Here is a 10,459-nt window from a genome sequence, read left to right on the forward strand (position 1 = left end):
TCAGTGTTTCTGAAGAAGAGCGAAAGGATGATATTATGCCATTTTGCTAAAAACAAATTCCATTAATTGCCGCTGCAAATGTATGGGTGATAGACATTCACAGAGACAGCGGCGAGTCCACTACACTTTTTCAACAACTCTGTTTTCACAATATTAGTGTAAAAACACACTGTGCAGTAATCAATACTTGCAGGCTGGGAATTGCCCTGTTCCTCACCCCACCCAGCCCCTACCAAGAGCCACTGGGTTTTATGCTTACTTTGATTTAAGTACTGACCTGACAGGAACATTGCTTCTCCGGTAGTCATAGGAGTGTGCTTTACTAGGCCTACTCCATACCTTTGGGTTTCTGTATGCTTTACTAGTCCTACCTTTGAATTTCTGTATGCTTTCCATTAGAGCCATAGTTTTCTGAGAGACTGTGTTGAGCTTCTCCAGATTAGGGAACCTCTCCAAGCGCTGACAGCAGGTCCCCTTTTCACACCTAGGCGAGAAGGAACCCTTCAGGTCAATTAGTGATGAAAAGCGTTTGCTTTGCCTCTGATTTCCTGAAATGTGAGGCCGGGCACCCTGTAAAGAAAAAATGGTTCCTTGCTTTGCTCTGAGAAATAAAATCTTTGGTCCAGGCTGCAGAGAGACAAGTAGGAATCGTCCCAGAGATGGTTAGAGACATTTAGAACACAGTGACCTTGCCAGCTAAACTGTTTGCAGCTGAAGTACTAGGGAATACCGCTTCGCTCTTGCTCCTTCCAATGAGCACATTCCAGGCAACTGAAGTTATGGGGCACCAGTGTGGGAACGGGTGGGACCTAGCTGCAGTATGGTTTTGTTTCTCTACCCCTTTAGTCCATTCTTTGGACAGCATGTGCCTAGCAACCTACAGAGAGTTACATCATCTCTTTAGTATCTGATTGGCCTAGCAGGACTAAGGTCAATCAGAGACCCTCTCCATAAATCTAGTTAGCCTTTGCTATGTGGTGGGACAGTGTGGTGTAGTGGTTAAGTGTGAGGACTCTAATCTGGGTGAACTGGGTTTGATTCTCCACTCCTCCACTTGCAGCTACTGGATGACCTTGGGCAAGCCATAGTTCTGTCAGAGCTGTCCTTGAAAGGGCAGTTCTAGAAAGAGCTCTCTCAGCCCCACCTGCCTCACAGGGTGTCTGTTGGGGAGGGGAGAAGGAGTTTGTAAACCGCTCTGAGACTCCGAGTGAAGGGCGGGGTATAAATCCAATCTCCTCCTCCTTGTTCTTCTTCTTCTTCTTTGTGACCACTTGGTACTGAAGCACATCAATGGTTTTACAGCTCCCTGACCGGTATCCATCTTGACTGCTGCTTGGAAGGGCTATGCCTTGACCAAACTAACTGCCTGTGCTGAACCATAACGGTAGCTGGAACCTTGACTCTATGCTTTAGCTATGCTGGGTAAGCTTAGATTTAATTATTTTACTCCTTCATAGTCTTGTCTTATTTGAATATTTTTGCACTTTAAATAAATAACTATATTTTTATTGTTGTGGTTTTTGCCTTCATTGACCTCAAAGACTTTTTCCAGAGCCTTGTCTTTTGACCACCTACCAGCTAACTGTTTTGTGTTTGGAAATTCAGTCTGCAGTCCCACTCTGCAGGGCTGAGTTTTCTTGTTAATTCCCTGAGATGCCGGGAGATTTGTCCTTTTCCTCCTGGGGTGTTGGAACAGACTGAAAGGACTTGGTGGCACCTACCAAGACTAGGGTGAGATTTAATCTCTCTCTGGTATATTGTAACTTTGTTTTCCTGCAACCCCTTTGTAACCGAAAAGCCTTACCCTGGGTTGGGACAGGAACTTTTGACACACCCAAGAAGAGTACCAGAAGCCTAGTAAGAGGCATAAGGGAAACACAGGTAACTTGTGTGGCAAGCAGCATCTACCTGGCTGGTTCTTACTTTAAAGCCCTGTATGGTCAGGGTCTGACATATCTGATTGACTACCTTTCCCCCATATGTTCCCCAGAGAGCACTGCGGTCAGGGTCCCAAAATCGACTGACCCTCCTGGGCCCTAAAGATGGCAGGCTGGCCATAACCAGGACCAAGGCCTTTTCGGTGGCGGCTCCATACTTGTGGAACAAGCTCCCTGAAGAGATCAGGGCCCTACAGGACCTTTTACAGTTCCGTAGGGCCTGCAAGATGGAGCTCTTCCACCAGGCCTTCAGTTAAGGAGCCACCACCAATAACAACTGGAAGGCACAGAGTCCTGTTCTCTGGTTTCTGCCAACCACAGCCTGTGCCTGCTGCATACACTTAGATAAGATCTATGAACTGACGATTAAGACAGACATCAGAACACCGCCACCTGAAGCAATAGATTTAGTAGAGACCTGCTAGCACTTTATGATATTGAACTGTTTTATCTATTGGATTGTTTTAGTTGGTTTTATGACTGTTACAATTGTTATTTATGTGTTTTATCCTCCATGTAAGCCGCCATGAGCCTGCCTCGGCGGGGAGGGCGGGGTATAAATTGAATGAATGAATGAATGAATGAATGAATATATATATATCTTGCTGCACCATTAACTTCAGTGAAATTAAGCCTAATTTCAAACATTCAAGCATCAGTAACTTTCACATGGTGAGAAGTGGGTCTGTGGAAGTACACACAGCCAGCATCACCAAAAATGTCCCGTGCATGCTCGGGAACCATTTGTGTAAGTGTGTGTCCATACAGTCCAGCAGAAATCTGCTTATTTATTTAATTTACTTCATTTATAACCCAGTGGGAACCCCGTGTGGCTTACATGGTTTTCCCTTCCGTGATTTTATCCTTGCAAGAACCAAGATGGGGTTAGGCTGAGAGGGTGCGACTGGCCCAAAGTTACCCAGCAAGTTTCCATGGCAGAGGAGGGGTTCAGACCCAAGTCTCCCACATCCTAGTCTGATGGTCTAACCACCACACCACACGGACTCTCAGAAATGCACGACCCTTCTGGCCTGATGGGAACAGCAAACATCTCAGGTGAGCTGTGAGAACCTTTTGTGCCTGCAAGTCAACTCTGCTCACATACAAAATCATTCTGAGGTTTGATCCCTGTATCTGCCATGTGAAAGATGTCACCATGGATCTGGCTGTCTAAAGCAAGCCTTAAAAAGAGCACTGAGGATTCGTCTCTTCCAGTGATCAGTCCTCAACCCTTTTCCAATGGCAAGAGTTCTGCCAGAAGAATGCCCTTCACTCTTCAGAGCTGCTCCCACTCTTCCTTTGTTGGACTGGGTCAAAGGTAACTTATCTGTATTCAATTCATTTGGGGTCTGTGGCAGAAGGGCAAACTGGAGGAGGTTTTTTTTGCCTAGTACACACTTTGCAGTCAATGAAGAATATGAAAATGCCTACCGGCTTAAGGATTTGTTGATATCCTAGGGAGATGAAAAGAGAAAAACTTGGATTACATTATGAATGTAAAAGTGACTATGCAATAATACTTATGGATACATGTCTTCAAGACTCCTCGGGGTTTTGTGCTTCTCTGGGAAGTCCCTTTGCAACACACAGCTTTATCTAAGATGATTACACTAACTTCTTAAAGGGTTTAAAGGGGTTCCTTCCCCCAAAGGAACAGAGTTGCTAGAACATCTTTGTTCATAAAAATACTGCAGCTTCTCCAAGAGTATCCACTGAATTCCTTGAGACACCAATGTTCACAAATGGCCCATGATGCACGTGAGCAGCCCAATGACCCGTCCCCTCTCATTCTCTCCACATTTAACTGACTCTGAACATTCTGTGTCTCCCAAACAGCTAGAAGCATCTCACAATGCCTTTTTAAAAGAGGGCTGCTGCTTTTTTAAATAAATCTCTGGTATGGATGCCAGCCTCCAGATGGGACCTGGCAAAAAAAATCATAGCTCTATTTTTCTGCTTACTTGAGCATGCAGAACTTCTGTCTTGACTGTGGGCTGCCCCCATTCATTGCTGTACTGACAGCAAACATTTTTATGGTTGAGCGTCAGTCAGAGGGAAACTGCTGGTGTTCTGTGATAAATCGCAGTAGGGTGGGGACAATTTGGAAATCCCCTTTGCCCCTAAATCTCTGGTACAGATGCCAGCCTCCAGATGGGACCTGGGGATCCCCTGGAATTACAGCTCATTTCTAGACTACAGAGATCAGCTCCCCCGGAGAAAAGGGATGCTTTGGAGGATGGACTTTGTGGCATTGTATCCCACTGAGGTCCCTGTCCTCCCCAGGCTCCACCCCCAAATCTCCAGGAGTTTCCCCAACCCAAATCTGGCATCCCTACCCCCTCATCCCCTGTCAGTGACCAGGGGGGACCTGACAACCCATTCTCTACCTCCAGGATTTTGTTTAGTGTCCAAGGCAGGACTTGAGCAGGCATATTTATGCCTCCACGACCCCTCACCCTTTCCCATCTGTCACCAGCTCTCAACGTTCGATGCTTGCTGGATAAGGTTACCAGGTGTGGGTTGAGAAATTCCTGGACATTTGGAAAAGGACTTGGAAAGGGTGGATTCTGGGGAGGAAGCTCAACAGGGATGTGATTCCACACAGCCCCCCACCCCTCCAAACCTACTGTTTTCTCCTAGGGAACTGATCTCTATAATCTGGAGATTTCAGGAGAAATCTACACCCCACCTAGAGAGAGGGAACCCTATTCCTGGAGCATATTTAGTACGCATCTGACTAGGGCAACGTATATTGGGGTGGGGCATCTGCTCTGCATGAAGGGGGTCCCAGATTCAGTATCCAGCATTTCCAGTTTAAAGGACAAGGTAGGCGGTGACGTAAAAGACCTCAGCCTGCCTCGGACAGCCACAGCCAATCAGAGTAGACAGTCATGACCTAAATAGACCAATCAGCATAAGGCAGCAACATGTATGTTCTTGGTCCCCTTAACTTTACTTTTTCCCCATATCGTGAATGCATGTGTGATGGACAGTAAATGGTTGGTGCTGTAACCTGGTCTGAGAACCCTGAGTGACAAGGGATTCAAATGGAATTCTTCAGCTGAGAGTTAGGAGTTGGGACTTAACCCTGGGAGAGTGAAGCAGACTGTGAGAGGATCAAGAAGGATCCTGAGTTAGGGAAATGGGACCCATCACCCATTCCTATCAAGCCCGAGGAAAATAGCTCCTAGAAGATGGGATTCCCAGTGGATAAGGAAGGAAACTGGAACATATAAATGTTCCTGCCTTCACCAACTTTAATGTCTCCAAAGCAGCCATTTTCTCCAGGGGAACTGGAGATCAGTTCTAATTCTGGGAGATCTCCAGCCCCCCCCCGATGCTGGCAACCCTAGTAGGAAGTCACGCATGATACCTTTGACAATGACAAACCATTGGCTACAATAATAACAACCACAATTAAAAGGTATTGCTAAGGAAAGAAACTTTGAAGATGACCAGTGTTCCCTCTAAGCTGAGTTAGTGTGAGCTGGCTCACTGCTTTTTAGCCTCCAGCTCACACATTTTTGCCTTAGCTCAGGAAGGGATGGCTCCAGAGCAAACTAATTCATGCAGTAGCCAAATCGCTCGCTCACAACTTTAATGCCAGTAGCTCACAAAGTAGCATTTTTGCGAGTCACAACAAGACTCCACAGCTTAGAGGGAGCATTGAAGATGACCCGTAAATCCTCACCTGCAGAAATTCACTGGCAGGCCGCCGGCAATCCTCCTCCAAATCCCCAATAAAGTCACCAAGACGGGAGACAGTGTGACGGAGTCTGGCATCATTTTCCTTCTGTGCCTCCTCCACCTCCTTCTCTAGTTCTCCCAGCTGAGCCAGGAGAAGACTCTCCTGCTTCACAAGAAACAGGTGGAGTTTCTGGAACTCCCGTAAAATTTTCTGTCTTTCAATCTTTATCTCTTCCTGGAATCAAATAATGAAGAAAGATGAGGGAGGAAAGAGCAGGTCAAAAGAGATCTGTAAAATGGGGACGCTTTTGTTCCCTGTTGTCACTACGGCTGACAATGCAGCACAGTGGCAACAGAGCTTCCCCATGGTGGGTTTCCAGCATTTTCTCTGCCCCAGTTGCCATAGCAACAATCCCCTATTCACCAGGAGGAGGAGGTGGCATTTTTTAAAGAATGGTAATTGACATCCTGATACAGCGCAATATTTATATGTCAATTACTGATTAAAAAAGAAACTTTAAAAAGCCACCTGAATGGCATGAGGGGTAGCAGGAATATTGTTGATTTTTGGAAAGCAAAACAAAAAAGGTAAACAGAAGCACAATCTGCATGTTATTAATAACACAATTGTGTGTGTATATACAAATATTAGGAGCTGCGGTGGCTCAAGTGGTTAAGACGCTGAACTGCAGGCTGTGGAAGGTCGGTAGTTCAGCAGTTCGAGACCCAAATTGCCGCATGACGGAGTGAGCTCCCGTCTCTAGTTCCAGCTCCTGCCAACCTAGCAGTTTGAAAGCAAGAAATTACAAGTAGATAAATAGGTACCACTTCGGTGGGAAGGTAACAGCGTTCCGTGCGCCTTGGTGTTTAGTCATGCCGGCCACATGACCACGGAAACGTCTTTGGACAGCGCTGGCTCTTCGGCTTTGAAACGGAGATGAGCACCGCAACCCTAGAGTCGGATTCGACTGGCTTTCGAGCAAGGGAACCTTTATCTTTACCTTATACAAATATTACAGTATTTAATAGCAAGTTTCAAGAACTCTTCAGCCTGAAAGACAAAAAGAGTCTAGAGTACAGACATTGGTTTACCATTTTTTTCCTGTTTCCCAAGGAACTTTGGAAGTTGTACTGCAGACAAGGGTGGCTAGGGATCTCTACCAGAATTTTATTTATTTACTTCATTTATACCGCACCTCCCACCACGATGGGGACCAAAAGCAGCTTACATCATTCCCCTCTCCTCCACTTTATCCTCACAACAACCCTGTGAGGTAAGGTAGGCTGACAGTACATGACTGGGCCAAGGTCACCCACTGAGCTTCCATGGTAGAGTGGGGAATGAAACCTAGGTCTCCCAGAGCCTAACTTGGACACTCCAACCACTAAACTATGTTGAATTTTTAGCACTCTTACCACTCTATTACCCCAGGATTCTTTGAATTAAGTCACGCCAGTTACACCAACATTAATTTGTAGTATAACCATTAGGTGAAGTATCTTTTTTATCCCACCCTTCTACCAAGGAACTCGGAGAAGGGGGCATAATTCTCACTTCCTTTTATGGTCACAACAGCTCTGTGAGGTAGGTTCTCCCAGGTTTAGGTCTGAGCAGGGATTTGAACCCAGATCTCTCTGGTCCCAATCTAACTGCTGAACTGCACTGGCTTCTAGAGTAGAGTCTAAAGGTGGTTTGATGAGCAATGCATTTTCTAGCATTTTAAAAGATCTACGACTGTGGCAGGGACAATGATAAAAAAATTCCTTGTGTCTGCAAGAATTGTTTTAAGCTACAGAAAGTTTACAGAGACATCAGAGAGAACCCTCTAGGAGCAGTGAGAAAAAGAGGAGGCTGCCAAGGAAGGGTTTAATCTTAATATCTCAATATTTTGAGATTTCTAAGGCAAAGGTAGGATGATAGACATTGGTCAGAGGTGCTTTTTAGGTATATGGGATGTTCCATCGCAGAGCAGGGGAATGGTCAAGCCGATACTTCAGTCACTGTAAGACAACTGGTGGCATGTGAGCACAGAGACATCCTGCCTTAATACTAGAGCTGCTGTTTTATAGCTTCTTATTAAATGGCCAGGCAGGTTGCATCCACAGCTAGAGATATGAAGGACAAATTGCCCACAGCGGATGTGGTTTAGTGGTACAGCATTTGCTTGGCAACCCTGGCATCTTTGGGTAAAGGATCTGGCATTAGGTGATACGTAAGACCTCTGCCTGAGAATTTGGACAGCAGTCTATTGTCTACTCAAATACTGACTTTGATTCTGATTCAGTCTAAGGCAGCTTCATATGTTCATCACTTATGTTGCCTTGATCCCTGCACATAGATCATTCAGCCCTTTCACATTAAATATGTTGTAGCTCATATCCTTTTGAGAGTATTCCAGGCTAGCCCGATCTCCTCAGATCTCACAAGCTAGGGAGGGTCAGCCCTGGTTAGTAGTTGGATGGATGACCACCAAGGAAGTCCAGGGTTGCTACGCAGAGGCAGGCAACGGCAACCCACCTCTGCTCATCTCTTGCCTTGAAAACCCTATGAGGGCAGCATAAGCTGGCTACAACCTGGCAGCCGTTTCCACCAAATGTCCTCTTCCCTGCCCCAGCTATGAGTGTAACAACAATTCACACATTACCCTTTTGGGGGAAAATGAGGTTCTCTTCCCATTCACCCTGGAACGACTTGTGACTCATAACATACCAGATGTGCGCAAGAAATACATACCAAATACTTTGCAGTACATTTCTGTAGCGTCACTTTACAGTTTTCGGCAGCCTGTCTTTCTGTTTTCAGAGTCTGTAGGCACACATGGATTTCATTCTGCACAAAGAGAACAATACATTTGATAATCACTGAAGGAAGCTTCCACAGTAGCCTGTAGGGCTAAATCAATGGGGGCTATACCATCTAGCACAGGATCTTTGAGCTATAATAATTGATCTGGAGCATACCATCCCAGCTGGTCCTTACGACCCAGTTCCTTGTAGGGTAGAGAAGGCCAGAGTACACAAAGCATAATCTCTGCAGAATGGTACCTATAGTGAGGCCCAGTTATATGGGAGATCCATGATGGAGATCCCCTAACATATTTCTTAACTTTAAAGTAGCAACAGCAGACACCAAATTTGATCAGGGCAGTGTCCCAGAGAAGGGGATGGAGTTTGAGCCTTTTCTTCTTGTGACATGTATGTGACATTTATTTAACCTAAATCAAACACACACACACACTGTTTGCTCTGTATTGGAGGTAAGAGATACAGAACCTTCCTCCTGAGGCAGAGCTGGCTGAGGGCAGGGCAATTGAGGGCCAGGGAAAAAGAACAGCAGTAGATCAAGTCACAGAACAGTTTGACTGGAGATCTGGAGCTTGTTGGGGGTGGTGATTGGTCATCTTCTGGGTGTGGAACAGCGGTCACTGGGGGTGGGGAGGTATTTGTGAATTTCCTGCATTGTGCAGGGGGTTGGACTAGTTGACCCTGGAGGTCCCTTCCAACTTTATGATTCTATTTTTTTTAATAAATGATTTTATTAGAAGATAAGTCAAATATACATAAACAAGATTACTGTTTAAACAATAATACAGACTGTAAGTGCAAATTCATTTAACACAATGCCATCTATTAACTTGTCAGCAGGAGCATCTTATTACCGTGACCTTGTCACTTTATTGATATTTTCCACTTGTTCTACTAGAGTAGTAACGTATAATAAAACGTATAATAAATCCAGATATATTTTAGGACCTTAAAAGTATTTTGTGAGAGTGCTCGAGCCATAAAAAATTCTCATAAATGTATCCAATCCGCATAGCTAGAATTTACTGGTAATACCTCGTTTTCTGTGATTCTGTGAAATCTTCCAAGTAACACGAAGCTTGGTCCTCAAACTACCAGAAAGCATCTCAAAACAATCAAGCCCAGCCTTTTAAAACTATCCACCCCCCTTTTCCTCGAAGCTCAGGGTGGCACCCATGAGTCTCTCTTCCTCTGTTTTATCCTCACTATAACCCTGCGAGGTAGGCTGGTGACAGACTTAAGGTCAACCTGCGAGCTTCATGCTGGGGGGGGGGGTGGACTCGGCTCTCTCCCCTCTGAAACTTTAACTGCTCTTTCGTGTGTTTTGCCAGCGAAAGCGTCTCTCTTCCCACCTTGTATTCCTGGGCTGCCTCCTCCACGGGAAGCACCGTGTGAGTTCTGTGCTGCCTGGATTTGTCACAGACCAGGCAGAGGAGGGCACGATCCTCCTTGCAGAAGACTTTGCGAGGCTCTTGGTGTTTCTCACACATCATCCTCACCGCCGGCCCGGGGAAGAGGGCCTGAAGACTTAGCCATCGCACCAGCGGGGTCCTTTTCCTCTCACTGGTCGCCCCGCTGCTGCTGCTCCTCCTCCTCCTCCTCTCTGGGTAACCTTCTGCCCCCCACTGGAGGCAGCAGGCCAGGTCTTCCTTCGACTCCCCCATATTCCGAGCAGCACAACCTGGGTAAACGTCAGCGCACCCCCCTATCTGCCGACGCCAGCCTTCTACAAGCCTCCAGAAACCGCTAGCCGAAGCTCTCAACACACACCCTTCCCCTCAGAAGTGAAAGTTTCGCTTTCCTACATTCAGCCTGGAACAGGAAACGACGGCAAATGTTTTTGTTCTCTTATTTTCTGATTGGCTGCAATGCAAAAGGGGTCTACCCGCCCGCTTGGGTTGGGTGGCCAACTCGTTTTTTTCCTGTTTTTTAAAAAGCAGCTTTCTTCAACAGGCGGCTCCTGTACAAGCATTCGCAGGCGATCCTGTCGAACTCCGAAAGCTTCGTTGTTGCAGCTCTAAACCGCGCGA

At 46.1% G+C, this 10,459-nt stretch overlaps 1 protein-coding gene across 1 annotated transcript in view; it reads right to left on the reverse strand.

Annotated features, from left to right (window-relative positions):
- Positions 1–10,093, reverse strand: part of LOC107124498 (tripartite motif-containing protein 7-like) — a 12,595-nt gene extending 2,502 nt beyond the window's left edge. The window contains exons 1-5 of the mRNA XM_015427978.1: positions 9,782–10,093; positions 8,359–8,454; positions 5,629–5,859; positions 3,369–3,391; positions 372–484 (exon numbers count right to left, since the gene is read on the reverse strand). Of these exons, the coding sequence (XP_015283464.1) occupies positions 372–484; positions 3,369–3,391; positions 5,629–5,859; positions 8,359–8,454; positions 9,782–10,093 (775 nt within the window). The remainder of the gene's footprint in view (positions 1–371; positions 485–3,368; positions 3,392–5,628; positions 5,860–8,358; positions 8,455–9,781) is intronic.
- Between the last annotated feature and the right edge of the window lie 366 nt (positions 10,094–10,459).

Source organism: Gekko japonicus, unplaced genomic scaffold (genome assembly GCF_001447785.1).
Source record: "Gekko japonicus isolate JY-2015 unplaced genomic scaffold, Gekko_japonicus_V1.1 scaffold1007, whole genome shotgun sequence".
NCBI classification, from domain to species: domain Eukaryota; kingdom Metazoa; phylum Chordata; class Lepidosauria; order Squamata; family Gekkonidae; genus Gekko; species Gekko japonicus.